The sequence below is a fragment of the Hemitrygon akajei genome, chromosome 2 (genome assembly GCF_048418815.1).
Source record: "Hemitrygon akajei chromosome 2, sHemAka1.3, whole genome shotgun sequence".
Taxonomy (NCBI): Eukaryota; Metazoa; Chordata; class Chondrichthyes; order Myliobatiformes; family Dasyatidae; genus Hemitrygon; species Hemitrygon akajei.
In genome coordinates this window covers 193428848-193452187 of record NC_133125.1, presented here as the reverse complement: position 1 = coordinate 193452187, position 23340 = coordinate 193428848, and the positions used below count along the sequence as shown (strand labels likewise).

The window sequence follows — 23340 nt, the reverse complement described above, 5'->3', positions numbered from 1 at the left end:
CCATTGTTATAAATACTTCATGTTACCATAAAAACCTTTTGGGATCTCAAGGCCATGAAATATCGAAGTCCTTTTTGTTTCATACCCTCAGTTCAAATCTACAATCTCCAAAACCTGGGCCTCTGTACCTCCCTCTGCAACTGGATCCTTGACATCCTCATCAGGAGGCAACAGTCAGTGCGAATCTTAAGTAATACCTCCTCCTCTCTGACAATCAACACTGGCACACCACAAGGATGTGTGCTCAGCCCAATGCCCCACTCTCTCTAGACACAAAACTGTGCAGCTCAAAAGCTACCTGTAAATTTGCCAATGACACAACCATTGTTGGTGATGAACAGGCAAACAGGAGTGGGGTAGATCATCTGGTTGAGTGGTGTAGCAACAACACCCTTGCACTCCACTTCAGTAAGCAAAAGATTGTGAACTTCAGGAAGAGGAAGTTGAGGGAACACACACCAGTCCTCATCAAGGGATTGGCAATAGAAAGGATGAGCAGTTTCAAGTTCTTGGGTCTCAAAATCTCTGCAGATCTATCCAATGCTCAACATACTGATAAAATTTCATTAGGAGTTTGCGGAGACTAGGTATGTCAGGAAAGACTCTCACAAGTGTCTTCAGATGTACCGTGGATAGCGTTCCAACTGGTTGCATCAACATCTGGAATGGAAGGGCCACTGCACAGGATCAGAAAAGTTTGCAGAAACTTACAAACTCAGCCAGCTCTGTCATGGGCACTGGCCTCCCCAGCACCCAGGACACCTTCAAAAGGTAAAGGTGGCATCTGCTATTCAGGTCTCCCATCACCCAGGACATGCCTTCTTCTCAATTGTTACTGTCAAGAAGGAGGTATGGGAGTGTAAAGATACACACACACACACACACACACACACACACACACACACACACACACACACACACACACACACACACACACACACACACACACACACACACACACACACACACACACACACACACACACACACAGTGTTTGGAACAACTCCTTCCCCTCCACCTTCAGATTTCTGAATGGACAATGAACCCAAGTACACTGCTTCATCATTTACTTTTGCTCTCCTTTTGTAGTACTTACTAAATCCATTCAACTAAAGGTTGTTGAAGCTGGAGAAATAGTGGGGATAAGCTCCCACTACCTATTAAATGCTCCCGATGGCATGAGTAACAAATCCCCTCTGACCAGCTGGACCAAGTCCAGCTCAAGACCTTCACGTGTTGCTCAACCACTAGGTCCGGTGGAACCACTTCTACTAACAGAAGGGCAAAAGTGGGTTACTGGTGGCCTTAAACCTGTTGCTTCAGCCAATGAGGCTCATCAGTGGTGGTCAGCAGCTCATCGAGGAGAAGGAAAACTTTGATTTCAAACCTCTGCTGCCTTGCAGCTATACCCACCATGGGGAGGGCTTCGGGAGTAAACCCCAAGGAAAAACCTGGAGCTGGAGTCTCTAAGACAGTCTGACGTTGAGTTCGGTGCTACTGACAGCTCCTGTGACACCGCTGGTGCCAAACTATCAGTCTCTGCCATTCCTTTGGATTCATCAACTTCATGAAGAGGGAGGGCCTGCTACACGGGCAAGAAATCGTTCTCCACATCATACTGCTCCAGCTTGCATATCACATAGAGAACTGGGATGTAACATCCATGGCCAACCCTGAGAAATGGAAGGCCCCAATTTAATTTGATTTATATATATATATCTTATCATAATTTACAGGTTTTTATTATTGTGTTGCAATGTACTGCTGCCACAAGAACAACATATTTCATGACATATGCCAGTGATATTAAACCTGAGTCTGATTCTGTTTCTGATTTTTAAGGCTCGCTGGTCATTCTTTGGAAGCCCAATAGATCAAGGATCACAGGACACCAGGGAATATCAATAGAGTCATTTCACTAAGCAAGCACAACCTATTTCAGAAAAAATTAAAATGATAAAAATATAAATATCACTAATTACAGTAATTTAATTTTAAATAGAATATAGAACGATCAGGTTCATTAAAGTTGTAATTGGAGTTGAAGCTGGTTTATACTTATGAAGCCTAAACTTATTATGGCTCAGACGTCGAGGTATCCAAGCTTCCTAACTAGATTATATAAATATTGCCTGCAAAATATAATGGAAAACAGAAGGTCACCCATTATACTAATCCTAACCAGGTGACGTTGATATATCTAAACCTTTGTAGTTTAGATCTCTTCTCCACGCAGAGGTGGACAATTGCTTGGGGCTATGAAGGATTTCAAGAGCAAAGGACAAATGTAAAGAGAATTAGCCATTAGCCAATTAGATGTGTTGATAATATCCCCAACCACAATGACCACTCTTGTCATCGAATTACATCCAACTTACTTCCTTCTCATATTCTTCTTCACACCTATTCATTGCTCACCCCTCCCCATTTCAGTTGCATCTATTCCCCCTCTCAATCCTTCTTCCTCCACCTTTAGGATCTCTGTCCCACTATTCAATCCCCCAGTGCTCCTGCTCCTGCGTTCCTCTCATCCTCTCTCTAGCATCACCATCCCTTCATCTCCAATGTTAACATGACTCCATTCTCATCTCTGTCTGCCATTGTCCTCATTACTCCATTCCTTGTATATAGATCCCCATCTCCAGCATCTCCAAACATGAAAACCATGTCCATAAGACATAGGAGCAGAATTAGACCATTTAGCCCTTCTGATCCCCCATTCCATCATGGCTAATTTATTTTCCTTCTCAACCCCATTCTCCTGCCTTCTACTGTAACTTCTGACATCCTTGCTAATCAAGAAGCGATCACCTTCATTTTAAATACCAAATGACTTGGTTTCTGCAACAGTCTGTGGAAATGAAATCCACAAACTCACCACCCCTGGGTTAAGAAACTCCTCTTCATATCTGTTCTAAATGGACATCATTATATTCTCAGGTTGTGTCCTCTGATCCTAGACTCTCCCATTTTTTGGAAAAACCCTCTCTGTGTCTATTCTAGCTAGGCCTTTTAATGTTTGGTAGTTTCAACAAGTCCCCCTCTCCCCCACTCATTTTTCTCCCTTCTACAGTCCCCCAAAATCTTCATCTCTCCATCAGCTTCTTTCCATCTGTCTACTTCAATTCTTCCATCTACAATTTCCCATTATCCCTTATCCTCTCTCTTGTGCCCTGCAATGTTTCCATCTCTCCACCTGCAGTGCTTCTGTGCTATTTCCAATCTCCCTACAAATGCATCCCTCCATCTACTGTGTCTCCATCATTCCATATCCTTTCCCTCCTACTCCAGTCTTCCATTCCCAATCTTCCAATGAGTGTACTTTCCCGTCAAAATCTGCCAATTTTCATCCCTCCAACTTACACCTCTGATTTCTCACCCTCTGTCTCCTAAACTCCATGTCTCCAGGCCTCAGACTGCAAACTTCCACTTTCCCCATCACTCCATCTCTAGCCTATAGCCCATTCTGCCAGCAGGGATATCCCCAATCTATAAAACACTAGATCTTAAGAAGATAAGATAAGACTTAAGGAGAGTTAATACTATAGAACCATTAGGTTCCTGAACCGGCATTGCTTACTTCACTGACCACAACTCCGATCTCTTTTACAACTTCAATTTTGTTTCTTTTTCATTATTTGCACAATTTGTCTTCTTTTGCACATTAGTTGTTGTTGTTTGCTCTTGGTCAGTCAACGTTCAAAGTTCAAAATAAATTTATTATCCAAGTACTTACACGTCACCATATACAACCCTGAGATACATTTTCAGGTGGCCATACTCAATAAATCTATAGGATAATAACGATAACTGAATCAATGAAGGACTGCACCAACTTGAGCATTCAACCAGTGTGAATAAGACAACAAACTGTCCAAGTACAAAATGAAAGAAGTAATAATAATACCAATAAATGTATAAGTAATGAATATTGAGAACTGATAAGCAAGGCTTTGGGCCTACTCGGGGGTTCAGATCTGGGGACTCTATTTCAGTTCAGAATGCTGTTACTCGCTTCAATTGTTTGCACAATTTGTGTTTTTTTTCTTTTGTGCATTGACTGTTGATCTTTTACTTTTATTTTTATTTTTTTTTCTTTAATTGGGTTCTTTCAGATTTCTTTCTTTGTGGCTACCTGTGAGCAAACAAATCTCGAGGTTGTATAATTTGTACATTCTTTGATAATAAATGTACATGAATGTTGAATGAGATGAAGAATCATTGACTCCGTTGGTTGTTACCCCCTTCGGTTCAAGACATAGTCTTTCTATACAATACTCTTTTCCATAGATGCTGCCTAGTCTGCTGTGTTACTCCAGCAATTTTGTGTGTGTTGCTCGGATTTCCAGCATCTGCATCCAGCATCTCTTATTTATGTATGGATTTTTATTCTATTTCTTTATTTTTTTCCTGTAAATGCCTGCAAGAAAATGAATCCCAGTGCAGGATATGACAACATTTACGCTCATTAATAATGAACTTACTTTGAACTTTGAATGTCTCAGTGCCAATGCATCTGACATCTCTCTGCACAGAAAGTGGGAGCGTGTTCCACGGCACAAACACAGGATGTTCTACAGATGCTGGAACTCTTTAGCAACCTGTACAGAGAAAGGCCGCTCACCAGCTCAGCTCAGCATCAGTGTTCATACTGCACCAGCACCTCCTCACAACCTAAACTTATACACGTAATGCTTAGAAAGACATGGCCATAATGTGCTGCAGACTATCAAAGAGAATATATGGATGTGGCAGGATAAAAGTCCATTTGCATGAGGTTTTGCAGATGCTGAAAATCCAAAGCAACACAGACCAGTTGCTGAAGGAACCCAGAAGGTCCATTCAGAGGAATAAAGAGTCAATGTTTCAGGCTGAGACGGTTCATCAGGTCCAGTTAGTTAACTGCTTATATCTCCCCACAGATCTTGTGGCCTCCGTCGCTGGTGGTACTGCGCCTCTGGTAGTCACTGGGAGTGTCTTGTTCAGGGTGCAAGCCAGGGCAGAGTTGATATGGAGATCCGTCTGTTGCCCATGCAGTGGGACCCCCCTCTCCATGCTGATGACAGGTCCAAAGGAACGATGAAAGTCGATACAGTTTGGTGCCAGCGGCATTGTAGGAGTTGCCGTGCTGGTGCTGGGTACAGCAGTCTGCCGCCTTCGGGACTCCGACTCCGGATTTTTCCTCGAGGTTTACTCCCAAACCCTTTCCCGTGAGTGGGTATAGCCACAAGGAAGTGGAGGTTTGAAATCAGAACTTTCCCTCTCCTAGATGAGCTACCCTCCATGGTTAACGAGCCCCATCTGCCCAGAGCAACTGGTTTTAAGGCGCCAGTGGCCCGCCTTTGCCCCTTCTCCTGTCAGTGAGAACAGCTCCACCGGGCATAAGAACTATGCCACACGTGAAGGCCAGGAGTTGGACTTGTTTGTCAGAGGCTGTTTGAGACGCACACCATGAAGAGCATTTGTTTAGCAGTGGGAGCTCGTCCCCACCACTGCCCTTCGGCTATGACTACCCTTGGAGCCCTGCCCTCCCCACAGATGCTGCCTGCCATATTCTGTGGGTTTGACCACAGCTTCCACCCTGAGAAACTCAGTCTGTGAAAAGTACAGACTGGGGAACGTGGCTCACAGGACAAACAAACGTGATCTGTGGAGTTGGATCACGAGCAACAGAGGCACAAATGAAGCATATTGTCGAGGAATACGCATCCCTGGATCTATTCCCAGAAAAGCAGATTCACAGATGACTGGTAAAGTGTGAGGTGTGCGACACACAGTTTGTATCAGCATAAGACTCCATTTCCATTGCTAAAGTGCTGGGAGGTGATCCCATATTCAAATAAATCCCTTCTGTATACTTTCTATTTGCTTTGAACTGCGCTCTGACTACATCTTAAATTATTATTTTAAACCACAGGCAAGATCCATTTACTTATATTCAGAAATAGTCACTTGGAGCAACACACACACACAAAATGCTGGAGGAACTCAGCAGGCTGGGCAGCATCTACAGAGAGGAATAAACAGTCGATGTTCTAGGATGAGACCCTTCATCAGGGCCGGGGGGGCAGAAGCTAGAATAAGAAGATGGGGAGAGGGTAAGGCGTACAAGCTGACGATCCAAGACCAAGTGAGAGGGTAGGTGTGTGGGTCGGGAAGGGGGTGTGAAGTAAGGAGCTTAGAGGGGATTAGCAGAAGGAGGAATCGAATAGGTGAGGAGAGTGGACCATGGAAGAAAGAGAAGAAGGAGGGGCACCAGAAGAAGGAGATCGGCAGGTGAAGAGTAGAAAAGGAGATGAGAGAGAATTGAAAAAGAGAGAAGGGCGAGGGGTGAGGAAACACCAGAAGCTGGACAAGTCACTGTTCATGTCATCAGGCCGGCAGCTACCCAAACGGAATATGAGGTGTTGCTTCCACATCCTGAGTTTGGCCTTACTCTGGCAGTGGAGCAGGCCACCTAACAACAAGTCAGAATAGGAACTGGAAGTTGAATTGAAATGGGTGACCACCGGGAGATCCCACCTTTTGTGGCAGACGGAGCCAAGGTGCTCGATGAAGCAGCCCCTCCCAATCTGCACAGGCCACACAAATGTAGAGGAAACCGCACCAGGAGCACCAGTAGGAGAGGTGACCCCCAACGGACTCGCACCTGAAGTACCTCCTCGCCAAGAAGGACTGTTTGGGTGCCTTTGGGTGGAAGGTACCCAGTGATAGACCAGGCTTTTTCTGCCAAACTGCCCCATCATTACCATACTGATGCTTCTGTGAAAAGCACGGTGACGGGCGATTGAGTTGACTTATGGATTTGGCCAAGGCACATAACACAGCTCCTTGTTCAGAACATCGTTTTATTGTCAAAGTATGCATGTACAATACAACTCTGATATCTGTCTTTTCCAGATAGCTATTAAATACAGAACATAGAACTCTGCAGTGCATTTCAGGCCCTTCAGCCCACAATGTTGTGCCGACCTTTTAATGTAGTCTAGAAGCTGCCTAGAATTTCCCTACTTCATAGTCCTCTATTTTTCTAAGCTCCATGTACGTATCTAAAAGGCTCTTAAAAGACCCTGTTGTATCCACCACTGCCAGCAGTGCATTCCACACACCCACCTCTCTCTGTGTGAAAAATTTACCCCTTGGTACCTACTTCCAAGCACCTTAAAACTATGACCCCTCGTGTTAGCCATTTCAGCCCTGGGAAAAATGCCTCTGCCTATCGACACAATCAATGCCCCTCAAAATCTTATAAACCCCTATCAGGTCACCTCTCATCTTCTGTTGCTCCAAGAAGAAAAGGCCAAGTTCACTCAACCTATTCCCATAAGGTACGCCCTCCAATCCGTAACCAGTACTCCAGATCTGGCCAAGGTCTTATATAGCTGTAACTAAGACCATGGGAGTAGACATCAACTCCCCCTCTAACCCCAGCATGATAAAGGAAAAACAAAACCCTCAGGCCCCAAAAGCCCCCTCTTGATCTGTAAAGGTGAGAATGGGTCAGAGTACAACGTGGAGTCCAATCCAGAGAAGTATAAGGTGGTTCACTGTGGAAGGTCGAATTTGACAACAGGGTACAGAGTTAACGGCAGCATTTTTAGCCATATGGAGGAAGAAACGGGTCTTGAGGTTCATACCCATAGATCACTCAGATTTGCTGCACAAGTTGATAGGGTGATTAAGAAGGTATGTGCTGTCGTGGCCTTCATTAGCTGTTGGTTTGAATTCAAGAGCTGTGAGGTAATGTTGCATCTCTATAAAACCCATGTTAGACCACACCTGGGTTACTGGGTCAGTTCTGGTTACCTCATTAAAGGAAGGGTGCGGCAGGGTGGTGGGAGAGGAAGATACGATAGGGATATTTAAGAGACTCTTAGGTAGGCACAAGGTTGATAGAAGAATGGAGGGCCATATGGGAGGGAAATGTTAGATTGATCTTAGGGTAGATTAGATAGATAGATAGATAGATAGATACTTTATTCATCCCCATGGGGAAATTCAACTTTTTTCCAATGTCCCATACACTTGTTGTAGCAAAACTAATTACATACAGTACTTAACTCAGTAAAAAATATGATATGCATCTAAATCACTATCTCAAAAAGCATTAATAATAGCTTTTAAAAAGTTCTTAAGTCCTGGCGGTTGAATTGTAAAGCCTAATGGCATTGGGGAGTATTGACCTCTTCATCCTGTCTGAGGAGCATTGCATCGATAGTAACCTGTCGCTGAAACTGCTTCTCTGTCTCTGGATGGTGCTATGTAGAGGATGTTCGGAGTTTTCCATAATTGACCGTAGCCTACTCAGCGCCCTTGGCACAGCATTATGGGCAGAAGGGCCTGTACTATGCTGTAACGTTCTATGTTCTATATTCTAATATTATTCCCAGTCCAAGTGGGCCAATGGGTAGCCAATGGAATTTAGTCCCAACAAGCGCATGGTGATGCACAGTAAATCGTAGGGCACTCAAGAATGTTGATGAATATAGGTACCATAGTGCTAAAGTCCATGGTTCCCTGAATGTGGCAACACAGATAGATTGGGTAGTGCTGAAGGCATATGGCATACTTGCTTTCATCGGTCAAGCACAGAATATTAGAGTCAGGATGTTACACTGCAACTTTTCAAAGACCTAGTTTGACTGCACTTGAAGTATTGTGTGCAGCTATGGTTGCCACAGTGCAGAAAGTCATAAATCCCTTAGATTCTGCTGGAAATCTTGAGCAGGCAGCATCTACGGAGCGGAATAAACAGCCGAAGTTTTTGGCCGAGTCCGTTTATCAGGACGGGGGGGGGGGGGTGGAAGAGCAAGTTTTACAATTGTTTGATCACCTGCCAACTCGTATGCCTTTTCCTCTGCCCACCTTCTTATTCTTGCTTCTGGCCTCTTCCTTTCCAGTCCTGATGAAAGGTCGCAGCCTGAAGAATGATTTATTCCCCTCCATAGATGCTGCCTGACCTGCTGAGTTCCACCTGGGCTCCAGTTTCCTTCTACACTCCAAAGATGTACCAGGTAGGTTCATTGGTCATTGTAAATTGACCTGATTAGGTTCCGGTTAAGTCAGGTTTGTCGGGGGTTGCAGGGCAGTGCAGCTTGAAGGGCCAGAATGGCCTACTCTGTGCTGTATCTCTAAATAAATAAACGATGCCACCTCACTGAGGAATTTTGTGTGGGCTGTACACTGCAGGAAGAGGATGTTTGCACTTCCAAGTACAGAGGAGATTCATCATGGTGTTATCTGGGTGGAAGAAATTTAATTGAGTAGATCAGTTGAATAAATTGGTCAGGAGGGCATCGGTTTAAGGTGAGATGCAGAAGGTTTGAGGAAAAATAATTTTTACACAGGAGTGAACACAAGAGATTCCGCAGATGTCGCAAATCTTGAACAAAATGCTGGAGGGACTTAACAGGTGAAAGCAGCGTCTATGCTCAAAGTTCAAAGTAAATTTGTTATCAAAGTACATAGTATACAGCCCTGAGTTTCATTTTCTTGCAGGCATACTAAATAAATCCAATAATCATAATGGAATCAATAGCACCAACAGGGTGGACAACCTGGGTGCAAAAGACAATAAATTGTGCAAATACAAAAAGGGGAAAAAGGAATAAAAAATAAATAAGCAATAAATACGAGAACATGAGATGACGTGTTCTTGAAAGTGAGTCCAGAGGTTGTGGGAACGGTTCAGCGATGGGCGAGTGAAGTTGAGTGAAGTTATCCCCTCTGGTTCAGGAGCCCGATCGCTGAGGGGTAATAACTGTTTCTGAACCTGTTGGTATGAATCCTGAGGCTCTTATACTATCTTCTTGACACAGCAGTGAGAAGAGAGCATGACTTCTCTTCTTCAGTTTACAAGGGGAACCCCCGGAGGGGGTTTTCTGATGATGGATGCTGCTTTCCTGTGTGTGTGTAAATGGTAGGGAAATAGACAGTCGACATTTTGGGCCGAGACCCTTCATAACAGAGGCTGCTTGATATCTGGAGCATCGCCAGAGGAGGTGGTGGAATCAAATACAATCACCTACATGTAAGAGTCGTTTAAACTGGCACTTGAAAATGGACAGGCAAATGGCATTGGTTACATGATCAGAAGGATAGGCCTAAACATGGACCCTTTTCTTAGCTGTAATTTTCTATGAACCTTGGTCTTCTACCTCTGAGTCAGAAGGTTACAGATTTAAATACAATTGTGAGCCTTGAAATATGGCTTTGTTCCTATTTGCAACACTGCTGCTGGGACTTGAGAACCCGTGTTATAGGGAAAAGTTGAATAGGTCATAACTTTATTCCCTGGAGCGTAGGAGAATGAGGGAAGATTTGATGGAGGTATACAAAATTATGAGGAGTAGAGATAGGGTAAATGCAGGTTTTTGCCACTGAGGTTGGGCAAGGCTAGAACTAGCGGTCATATGATAAGGTTGAAAAGTGAAATGTTTAAGGGGAACCAGACAGGATGGTGGTGTGAGTGTGGAATGGGTTGCCAGTAGAATTGGCAATGTGAATTGTGTTACAACAATTAGGAGAAGTTTGGATAAGTATATGGATGGGGGTTGTATGATCTATAAAGCCAGTGAGCCAAAAGCTCTCATCTTGTTCCTGCCTACCTGTGATGCCACTTTTGAGGAATTCTGGAACTGTAATCCCAAATCCCTCTATTCTGCCACACTCCTCAGTGCCCTACCATTCATTGTGTAAGTTCTGCCCCGGTTTGTCCTCTCAAAATGCAGCACCTCAGGCCTGTCTGCATCAAATTCCATTTGCCATTTTTCAGCCCTTTTTTGTCTGCTGGCCCAGATCCCGCTGCACTTTGATAGCCTTGCTTCCTGCCCAATTAGAACTAAATAATTCCTCAGTGCCAACCTGATGAATCTCAGCAGCCAATTAACTTCTAATGGGGGGAAGGAATATGCAGAAGAACCTAGCACATTTATCACTGCATTTTTGAATATTTTGGTTTATATCCAGTTAACATCTGTCAACAAGACCTGCAGTAATATTGCTCATAAATAAACCACAAGCATACCGCATTTTAGATACATTCTGAATGATTTTAAGTGACTAGTAAACCATTAAGGAAGAGGCTTCGGTGTCAGGTAAAGTTCTCAAGCCTACCACACTCTGACAACAGGTCTGGAATCAAATGCAATTTGCTCAGCTTTCTGCACACTGATACTGTGATGTTCCAGAATGGGAATCACAGTATCACATGCTGGAACTTGGCAGGATATTCACTGAGCCTGCAGCACTGTTGAACATGGCCCGTAACATTCAGGTTTCCAAAATTTGGCAAGCTCCAGTTAATGCTCCAGAACCGGGAAAAATCTAATCCAGGTCTCAGTGGAGAGATTCAAGTTTAGTTCTCACATCCACATCGAAACATACAGTGAAATGTGTCATTTGCGTTAACAACTCACCCACGGATGTGCTGGGGGCAGACCTCAAGTGTCGGCACACAATCTAGTGCCAACACAGCATGCCCACATTGCCCGACAGAGCAATAGAGAACACAACAAGCAATAAAACAACAGCAAGACCAAGCCCCCACTTAAAGAAAAGCAATCTGCCGGCCGCCCATACACAGTCCTCTAATCCAAGACAGTCCATATTCTCTGACCTCCAGCAGACCTGGATTTGGATGTGGACGTGCCTTTGACTGCCCTAGTGACTCGCCGAGGTTCACAGATCTGGAGGCTCCAGCCAATGGACCCGAGGATCGATCCGACACTTGGGCCCTGATCCACAGCAACGATCTCTGGACTCTCCAGTCGCTGAGAACTAGGCCTTGAACCCCCGTCTCACCTTGTGGAATTCTAGTGTCTAATCTCTCCTAAGAGTGGGTTTCCAGAATCCATATCACATGACTGTATATCGTCACAATCCAGGTCACAGTGACTGCAGAATCTGCAACAAAACAATTATTGATTCTGCAATTGATTAGTAACTGGCGAAGGGAGAAAACTGCTGGTGTCGGTGAGGGTGCCTCTGAACAACAGATAATTTTCTCCTTTCTACAGTCTTGAGCTCGATTGATAGCCTGTTGTAACTATCTTCCTCACCACACTAACTCAAACTCCAGCATCCAGCGCAGGCAGCAAATGGGAACTTCATAATCAAAGAACTTTGAACGTTGAATCATGTTAAGGGCAGCCATCATCACAGATCCCAACCATCCATGGGCCATGCCATCTTCTTGCAGTTATCATCGGCCAGGAGCTACTGAAGCCTGAAACCCAGTCTGCCAGGTTCAGGAACAGTGACTTCCCTTCAACCATTTGGTTCTTGAACTCTAATCACCATGTTTTAACAACACTATCACCATTTTGACTTTGCACCAAAATGGACTTTTTGTTCTGATTCTACTTGAGTTCTTTCTTGTAAAACTTATCTATAATTTCTGTTGTGTTTTGTGTGAATGCCACTAATCTGATGCTGCTGCAAGTAAGCTTTTCATTGCGCCTGTGCATTACTGCACTTGCACACAGGACGGAAAACTTGACTTTGCGACGGCTTTGTTGTGCTGTGCATTGCAAACCCAGTGTGGAAGAGCCATGGCCTGTGAACACAGGAACTTCTGAACAGAGGCTCCACCATGATTGAGAACCTGAATGGAGAAGCAAAATGTCACAGGTGCTGAAAATCTCCCCTCTAACCTCCCCTCCCACCCCTCAGTGTTTTCTGATTCTGCAGCCAACGCAACAATGGCAGTTCACCAGTTATCCATTCATAAAGTTTCTGACTCATCAGAACTTCTGATGAACATGGCTGCTTCCAAAATGAATGGAGGATGATTGCACAATGCTCAGTTGCATTTGTGATCAGAGTAGCCCGTGTCCATAAGACATAGGAGCAGAATTAGGCTGTTCGGCCCATCGAGTGTACTCTGCCATTCCATCATGGTTGATTTATTATCCCTCTGAACCTTCTCCCCGTAACCTTTCATGCCCTGACTAATCAAGAATCTAACAACTTCCACTTTGAACATACACAATGACAGCCTCCACAGCTGTCCATGGCAATGAATTCCACAGATTCACCACATTCTGGCTAAAGAAATTCCTTGTTATCTCTGTTCTAAAGTTGACCTCCTTCTATTCTGAGGCTTTGCTTTCTAGTCCTGGACTCCCCCATGGACATTGTCTCCCTGTCCACTCTATCTAGACATTTCAATATGCAGTAGGTTACTTATGTCTGCAGATGGAATGACCTAGATACCAGTCAGCTAGGGGATGACCTGAGACAATGGTTGTTTATGCTAAAAACCTGCCATACAATAATCATCCTGGGCTTGGGGGCCCAGAGGCAAATTATCCTGGGGTTGGAGGCCCAGAGGCAAATTAACCTGGGGTCCGAAGCCCAAAAGCAAATCATCCTGGAGGTTGAGGCCCAAAGGCAGATTGTCCTGGGTTGAAAGCCCAGAGGTAGTTGGTCCTGGGGCCAGAGGCCCAGAGGCAGTTCGCTCTGGGGCCAGAGGCCTGACTGTGTGTATGTGAGTGAGTGAGTGAGTGGGTGGGTGGGTGGCAAGGTGGGAAGGGGGTTTGTTTTACTGCAGTTTTGTTGGTGTTGTTGCTGCATGTGTGGTTCTGTTGCCACATTGGGCTGGCACTGGAGTATACGGAGACACTTGTAGACAGCCCCTAGCACATCCTTGGGTTGTGTTGGTTGTTAACGCAAATGACACATTTCACTCTATGTTTCCACGTAAATGTGATGAATAAATGAATTTGAATCAATCTCCAACAAGACCATCTCTGAGCATTTACCTCACCACAAACTCCACCACCATTGCAGGGGGCAAGCATTGACCAAGCCAGCATAGACTACTGTGACACCCAAGAGAAGTTCAAAGGTTGGCTGCCCGGTGACAAATGACTCCCCTGGGCCTTACAGACCAGACTATGAGCATAAAACTCGATTGTTATCACAGAGTCAAAATTAGGCAGTGTAGGTGCAGTTCTCTTCAACGATACTGTAAATGTGGGGCGGCCTCTCTGATCTTCACTATTTTCCCTCCAGCAGGTTTCTGATCACATTAGTCCGTCCCCCGTTGTTTGTACAACTCCCGTCACCAGAAAATCCACATTTTACCCCCCCCCCCATTGGCCGTACAACTCCCGTCACCAGTAATTCCATTTTAGACCCCATCACTCCCCCGTTATCTGTACAACTCCCGTCACCAGTAATTCCACATTAGACCCCATCCCCCCCCGTTATCTGTACAACTCCCGTCACCAGTAATTCCACATTAGACCCCTGCCCCCCCCCCCCCGTTATCTGTACAACTCCCGTCACCAGTAATTCCACATTAGACCCCTGCCCCCCCCCGTTATCTGTACAACTCCCGTCACCAGTAATTCCACATTAGACCCCTGCCCCCCCCCCCGTTATCTGTACAACTCCCGTCACCAGTAATTCCACATTAGACCCCTGCCCCTCCCCCGTTATCTGTACAACTCCCGTCACCAGTAATTCCACGTTAGACCCCTGCCCCTCCCCCGTTATCTGTACGTCCCATCACCAGTAATTCTCAGATAGATAGATAGATAGATAGATAGATAGATAGATAGATATACTGTAGACAGATAGAGCAGATGAATAGGGACAGATAGAGACTAAGAGGGCAAAAGGATGAATCGAGACAGACAGACAGATGAATAGATTGAAAGACAGCCAGACAGATAGATAGAGAGAAAAGACTTCGAAGGGCAGATCGGCTGAAAGATAGACAAATAAATAGATAGATTAATTGATTTATACACACATAAATAACGAATAGTGGATAGAGAGAGAGACGAGGGAAAGGGAGCGAAAGAGAGGGGTAGGGAAGAAGGAAAACTCGGCTTCAGAAATCAGGGGACATAAAGGCAATGTTCACAACGAGCAAACTGAGGATTGCAGGAACTCCGGGAGATGAAATATTGCTGACGAATAATATGGACTTTTGCTTTCAACGTAATTTCACTCCACGATAATCCCTTACACACTAGTCACGCCGAGGCGATTAAAATTCCTAACATTGCTATAATCAGAAACTAAGACCCTAAAACGAGTGTGCGGCTCCCACCCTCTGTCAGTTTCGAGCTTCTACCCCGCACCACAGCAGTCACGAACAACCAACGGTAAAATGGTCATCGGGATAGCACCACGGAGAAATCCCGTGCACTGTCAATTCCTCCGTGCCAGACGAATGTTGCAATTACAGAATCCATATGCCATCTTTGAAACCGGGGCGCCAAAAGATATTCCCCGCAACCGCCCCAACCCCCTCGCTGAAGCGCGTTACAGAAGCGCTGACTGTTGGAGAGAATATTGCAGTCTGCGGAAATACGCTTTGATTTAGCGCTGTTAATCCCGGTGCACTTGACCGGCACGCAGCCCATTAAAAGGCAGCACGGTGACAGTCTGCTGCAGTGGAGTAAACAGCCGCGATATCTCCGCTAGATCACATAAAGCAGAACGGAGCGTTGGAACACTGACTGATAACTAACCCTGAGATGTGTCCGCACACAGCCCGCTGTTCACACACGGAGGAGAGATGTCAAATCACATACCTTGTTTTTCTGTCGACATCTTGCGGGAGAATGGAGAGCGATGCCGCAAGAGGTGATCCAGATGTTGTCCCTTGGAAAATAAACTGTGGGACCTTCTTTAAAAAAAACAATTCCGCGGCGAGAGAGGAATAAAATGGTGTTCGGGGAAGGAGCGGGAGGGTGGGACTTAACCTGGGTTGGGTGAGAGGGCGCTTTGAAGAGCTAAAGAACGGAATCACTGCGAGACGTGGCCGCTTGATAGGGAGTTTTATCCATTTGCCTCCATGGATAACGATTACCTACAATCAATCAAGCGACAGAGGGCGCAGTTTGACATGTCGGGATTAACCCCTTCAAGTTCAAGTTCAACCAAACGGAAGAACGTTTTTGCGAACCACTGTCTCCTACAAACAGAACATAAGATATGAGCATAAGATATAGGAACAGAAGTAGGCCACTTGGCCCATCAAGTCTGCTCCACCATTCAATCGTGGACTGGTCCAATTCTTCCAGTCATCCCCACCCCCCTGCCTTCACCCCATACCCTTTGATGCCCTGGCTAATCAAGAACCTATCTATCTCTGCCTTAATACACCCAATGACTGTTCAGGCCTTTTAACATTTGTAATGTTTCTATGAGATCCTCCCTCACATAAAACAAAATATTAACGCAATACGTTAATAGATATATTTGAAAATGCATGTGGTGCGCAGCACAGGGAAACAGCTCTCTGTCCTAGTGATGAGATCTCGGTAGTGATAGGGTATTCATTAGTCTCACTGTTACCTAGTCTGACATTCCTAGTCCGGATGTTCCTGACGGTAGTGGGTCCAACAGGTTGTGGGGCGGGCGGAAGGTATGCTCGGCAATATTGTACTTCGACCAGACTTCGGGTTTCCTTCAGGTGTCTCTTTTGAAATATGCTGGATTTGTTTTTCCCTGAAATTAATCGCCATTGAGCTGAGAGTCATAGAAATTCACAGTGCAGAAGGAAATTCACAGCCCATCAGTACAAGACAAGCCGATATGAACTTCCAGATCTGCTGAAACGTCTTGGCCAGAAACGTCCACTGTTTATTCCTCTCCATGGAGGCTGCCTGGCCTGCTGAGTTTCTCCAGCATTTTGCGTGTGTTGTTTGTATTCGCAGTAATTCCACACCTGAGCCCTAACCTTGTAGGTTCTAGACTCATTCAGGATGTTTGGTAAATCTGGGGAGTGTCTTTATCTTCCCTACTCTTTAGGGTAGTGAGTTCCAGGCCACATAATTTATTGAATAAACACAATAAATTCTACAGATAGTGGAAATCCTGAGCAACACACACAAAATGCTGGAGGAACTCAACAGGCAGGTCAGGTAGCATCTAAGGAGAGGAATTGACAGCTGACCCTTCATCAGGGCATGCTAAATAATTCTATTTCAACTCTCTTCTAAACCTGATTAACTTCAGGTCTTGGTTTTGCCTACTGATCTCTGTGCCATTTACTCCACCAGGCCTCTCATACCTCAAATAAAACACCAGACATAAGTAAAAGGTCCGGAAACAGTTGTTAACCCTCGGAGTCCCCTTCTAAAATCAAAACGATTATGTTGATCCAACATTCATCAAGTCCAGATCCATGCTTTTTTCCCATATCTTTTGATTTCTTGTGGCTATGTTATGTTGCTGCTCTTGTAGGCTACCGAACACTTCCCTTGCTGATTTGATTTGACACAGAAGACAGATTTTACTTTATGTTTCAATGTATGTCTGACAAATAAAGCTAATCTTTATCTCTTTTTATGAAAATATATCTGATTTCCTTACTGGTTAGAAATTTATATGCCTCACCCTTAAATATCCCCAAGGACTCTGCCACATCTCTATGTGGCAGGAAATTGCAAAGACTGACAATGCTATGAAAACTGAAAATATTCCTTTATTACGTCTTCAGTCAGCACTTCCTCATTCTGAGACCATGCCCTGTGTTTCTGGGCTCTGCCAAGTGATGACTCCAAGGCAGAGTACAAAGTAAATGGCACGATACTTGGTAGTGTGGAGAAGCAGAGGGATCTGGGGGTATAGGTCCACAGATCCCTGAAAGTTGCCTCACAGGTAGATAGGGTAGTTGAAAAAGCTTATGAGGTGTTAGCTTTCATAAGTCGAGGGATAGAGTTTAACAGTCGTGATGTAATGATGCAGCTCTATAAAACTCTGTTTAGGCCACACTTGGAGTACTATGTCCAGTTCTGGTCGCTTCACTATAGGAAGGATGTGGAAGCATTGGAAAGTATTGGAAGCAGAGGAGATTTACCAGGATGCTGCCTGGTTTAGAGAGTATGGATTATGATCAGAGATTAAGGGAGCTAGGGCTTTACATTTTGGAGAGAAGGAGGATGAGAGGAGACATGATAGAGTTGTACAAGATATTAAGAGGAATAGACAGAGTGGACAGCCAGCACCTCTTCCCCAGGGCACCACTGCTCAGTACAAGAGGACATGGCTTTAAGTTAAGGGGAGGGAAGTTCAAGGGGATATTAGAGGAAGGTTTTTTACTCAGAGAGTGGTTGGTGCGTGGAATGCACTATCTGAGTCAGTGGTGGAGGCAGATACACTAGTGAAGTTTAAGAGACTACTAGACAGGTATATGGAGGAATTTAAGGTGGGGGGTTATTTGGGAGGCAGGGTTTGAGGGTCGGCACAACATTGTGGGCCGAAGGACCTGTGATGTTCTGTGTTCTATGACATACCCTCTTATCACATGTCTAACTGCTTATTGCTTGTACATAATAAAGTGGCCACTGAGTGTGTTGTCTCCACTGCTGTAGTCCATTCTCTTTAAGGTTCACAAACAAGAGACAATCTGGAGATGCTGGAGCATAAAATAATAATCACAAAATGCTGGAGGAACTCAGCAGGTGAGGCAGCATCTATGGAAAAGAGTTAACAATAAATATTTCAGACCAAGACCCTTCATCAGGACTTCCAAGATTCACTTCAAAGTTCATTGGGTTGTACGTTCAGAGATGTTCTTCTGAACACCACTGTTGCAACACATATTTATTTGAGTTACTGTTGCCCTCCTATTATCTTGAACCAGTCTGACCATTCCCCTCTGACCTCCTTCATTAACAGAGTGCTTCACCCACAGAACTGCCGCCCTCTGGATGTGTTTTCAGAATGGTCTCAGAATAAGGAAGTGACAACCGAAGACTTAAAAGAGGAATATTTTCAGTTTTCATATGTCATCGCTTTGCAATTTCTTGCCACATACAGCTGTGGCAGAGTCCTTGGGAATATTTAAGGGTAAGACATAAAAAATTTCTAACCAGTAAGGAAATCAGTGTTTTTTAATAGAAACATAGAAAACTTACAGAACAATACAGGCCTTTCAGCCCACAAAACTGTGCCGAACATGTCCTTACCTTAAAACTACCTAGGCTTACCCATAGCCCTCTATTTCTCTAAGCTCCATGTATCCATCCAGGAGACCCTATCATATCCACCTCCACCACCGCCACCGACAGCCCATTCCATGCACTCACCACTCTCTGCGTAAAAAAACCTACCCCTGACATCTCCTCCACGATCAATGCCTCTCATTATCTTGTACACCTCTATCAGGTCACCTCTCATCCTCATCGCTCCAAGGAAAAATGGCCATTTATTTAAAGAAAGAGGTAAAGATTAGCAACACACACAAAATGCTGGTGGAACACAGCAGGCCAGGCAGCATCTATAGGAAGAAGCACTGTCGACGTTTCGGGCCGAGACCCTTCGTCAGCACTAACCGAAAGAAGAGAGAGTAAGACATTTGAAAGTGGGAGGGGGAGGAGGAGATCCAAAATGATAGGAGAAGACAGGAGGGGGAGGGATGAAGCCAAGAGCTGGAAAGTTGATTGGCAAAAGGGATATACAGCTGGAGAGGGAGAGGATTATGGGTCGGGAGGCCTAGGGAGAAAGAAAGGGGGAGCGGAGCCCAGAGGGAGATGGAGAACAGGCAAGGAGTTATTGTGAGAGGGACAGAGAGAGAAAAGAGAAAAAGGGGGAAATAAATAAATAGATAGATAGATAGATAGATAGGGGATGGGGTAAGAAGGGGAGGGGGGCATTAATGGAAGTTAGAGAAATCAATGTTCATGCCGTCAGGTTGGAGGCTGCCTAGACGGTATATAAAGTGTCATTCCTCCAACCTGAGTGTGGCTTCATTTTGACAGTAGAGGAGGCCATGGATAGACATATCAGAATGGGAATGGGAGGTGGAATCAAAATGTGTGGCCACTGGGAGATCCTGCTTTTTCTGGCGGACCGAGCGTAGGTGTTCAGCGAAACGGTCTCCCAGTCTGCGTCGGGTCTCACCAATATATAAAAGGCCACACCGGGAGCACCGGACGCAGTATACCACACCAGCTGACACACAGGTGAAATGTCGCCTCACCTGGAAGGACTGTCTGGGGCCCTGAATGGTGGTGAGGGAGGAAGTGTAAGGGCAGGTGTAGCACTTGTTCTGCTTACAAGGATAAGTGCCAGGAGGGAGATTGGTGGGAAGGGATGGGGCGGACGAATGGACAAGGAAGTCACATAGGGAGCGATCCCTGTGGAAAGCAGAAAGGCGGGGGAGGGAAAGATGTGCTTGGTGGTGGGATCCTGTTGGAGGTGGCAGAAGCTACAGAGAACTATGTGTTGGACCTGGAGGCTGGTGGGGTGGTAGGAGAGGACAAGGGGAACCCTATCCCTAGTGGGGTGGCAGGTGGATGGGGTGAGGGCAGATGTGCGTGAAATGGCAGAGCTGCCACACTTCTGCTAACAACATAGCATAGCCTCAAGAAATCAAAGGATATGGGAAAAGGGCATGGATCTGGACTTGACGAGTATTGGATCAACATAATCTTTTTGATTTTAGAAGGGGGTTCTGAGGATTGATAACAACCTTCTGAACCTGTTACTTATGTCTGGTGTTTTATTTGAAGTATGAGAGGCCTGAGTGGAGTAAATGGTTTTTCACACCATTCTCAGTAAACTCTAGAGACAGCTGTGTGTGAAAATCCCTGGAGATCAGCTGTTTCTGAGATACTCAAACCACCCCATCTGGCACCAACTATCATTCAATGGTCAAAGTCACTTAGATCACTTGGAGTACTGTGCTCAGTTCTGGTCGCCTCACTACAGCAAGGATGTGGAAGCCATAGAAAGGGTGCAGAGGAGATTTACAAGGACATTACCTAGATTGGGGAGCATGCCTTATGAGAAAACGTTGAGTGAACTCGGCCTTTTCTCCTTGGGGCAACAGAGGATGATGGGTGACCTGATAGAGATGTTTAAGATGATGAGAGGCATTGATCGTGTGGATAGTCAGAGGCTTTTTTGCAGGGCTGAAATGGTTGCCACGATAGGACACGGGTTTAAGGTGCTGGGGAGTAGGTACAGAGGAAATGTCAGGGGTAGGTTTTTTACTCAGAGAGTGGTGAATGTGTGGAATGGGCTGCCGGCAACGGTGGTGGAGGCAGATACGATAGGGTCTTTTAAGAGATTTTTGGATAGGTACATGGAGGTTAGAAAAACAGAGGGCTATGGGTAAGCCTAATAATTTTGAAGGTAGGGACATGTTCGGCACAGCATTGTGGGCCGAAGGGCCTGTGTTGTGCTGTAGGTTTTCTGTGTTTCTATCACATTTCTTCCCCATTCTGAGGTTTGGTCTCAACAACAATTGAACCACATGACCCCATCGACATGCCCTTATGTTGCAGCCGTAATTGAGTGGGTTGCTGCTGATTGGATTGGCTATTTAGACATTTGCATTGACAAGCCCATACACAGGTGCACCTAATAAAGTGGCCAATGAGTGTATTTTAAAATAGAGCTTCCCATTCTTCTGAATATCAGTAAACAGAGACCCGGGCTTTTTAAGCTTTCTTTATAAGACAATCCTTCGATTGCTAGAATGATTCTAATGAGCTTTCCATGAGTCACTTCCAGGAAAATAATATGCTTCCTTAATTAGGAGGGAGCCAAAATTGTTCACATTATTCAATGTTGACTTTTTTTTTAACTGAAAGCAGACTCCCCCCCTTCCTCACACACATACCTCTCCCTCACCTACCTTTTACATCAAAATTCCTCACTCTTATATTCTCGGCCCCTTGAAAGAAGTGCCAACATCCCAGTATCTTCCCTGGAACCTGCTGTCCCGGCTGCCATTTTTTGGTGTTACACATAAAAGTGCATTGAAACATCCTTTAGTAATTTCTGTACAATTAAACATAGCTCTCTCATTTCGCTCTTCCAAAATGAATAAATTAATATTTTCCCACGTTATACTTGATACGCCGATGTTATACTCCCGACTGATATTATAAATATCCTCATTTAAACTAGACCATAAGACCATAAAACATCGAAGCAAAATTAAGCCATTCGGTCCATTGAGTCTCCTCCGACATTCTATCATCGCTGATTTATTATCCTCTCAACTCCAATCTGCCTTCTCCCCATAAGCTCTTCCTAATCAAACACCTGTCAACCTCGGCTTGACCTCGGCAAACTTCAACAGATACGTGGTGAAAAATGTGCAGACTGGCTACGTTACAGCCTGGTATGGAAACACCATGCCTTAGAGTGGAAAGTCCTACAAAAGATAATAGATTCAGCCCAGTACATCACAGGTAAAACCCTCCCAACCATGGAGCATATCTACATGAAATGTTTCCACAGAAAAGCAGCATCCACCATCAAAGATCCTCGCCACCCAGTCCATGGTCTGTCCCTGCAGCAGCTACCAGGTAGGACTCGTACCACCAGGGTCAAGAACAGTTACTACCCCTAAGCCATCAGGCTTTTGAACAAAACTACACTCATTCTATTTCTGGTGTTCTCACTTTAAGGACTCTTTACCTAGTTATTTCATGTTTCTTATTTATTGCTATTTACTCATATCTGTATTTGCACAGTTTGTTATTCATTGATCCTTTTTACAGTTACTGTTCTATAAATTTGCCAAGTATGCCCACAGAGAAACAATCTCAGGGCTGTATGTGGTGACATGTATGGACTCTGACACTAAATTTATTTTGAACTTTGAACTTTAAATATACCTAATGACTTGGCCTCCACAGCTGTCTGTGACAATGAATTCCACAGATTCACCACCCTCTGGCTAAAGAAATTCCACCTGAACTCTGTTCTAAAGAAATGGCCTTCTATTCTGAGGCTGTGTCCTGTGGTCTTAGACTATCCTACTATTGCAAACATCCTCTCCACAGACTGCTTGTATCTTCTGCACAAATCTCCATCAGCCACATATCTGCCTGCCGCACACTTGCTTCACTCTTCCATGTCATATACTGTAAAGGCTGTGGTCCAGCACTGATCCGTGTTCACCGGTCTTTGTTTCCCATTTTCTGCTTCCATGTCATTAGCTGTAAATAGCTGTGGTCCAGCACTGATCCCTGTGTTCATGGGCCTCGGCTTTCACAAGGTCACAAGACAAAGGAGCAGAAGTAGGCCATTCGGCCCATCGAGTCTGCTCTGCCACTCCACCATGAGCTAAACTATTCTCCCATCTAGTTCCAATTTCCGGCTTTTTCCCCATATCGCGTGATACCCTGACTAATTAGATACCTATCAATCTCTTCCTTAAACACCCTCAATGATTGGGCCTCCACAGCTGTATGTAGCAACAAATTCCATAAATCCACGACCCTCTGGCTAAAAAAATTTCTCCTCATCTCTGTTTTAAATGGGTACCCTCTAATTCTAAGTCTGTGACCTCTTGTCCTGGACTCACCCACCAAGGGAAACAGCCTTTCCACATCTACTCTGTCCAACCCTTAC

General features: G+C 44.9%; 1 protein-coding gene across 1 annotated transcript in view; it reads right to left on the bottom strand.

Moving 5' to 3' along the window:
• The window catches only part of LOC140738143 (proline-rich transmembrane protein 1-like), a 352694-nt gene extending 336873 nt beyond the window's left edge, over positions 1–15821 (bottom strand). Inside the window, exon 1 of the mRNA XM_073065290.1 lies at positions 15552–15821. Within this exon, the coding sequence (XP_072921391.1) occupies positions 15552–15570 (19 nt within the window). The 5' untranslated portion in view covers positions 15571–15821. The remainder of the gene's footprint in view (positions 1–15551) is intronic.
• Positions 15822–23340: the final 7519 nt, after the last annotated feature.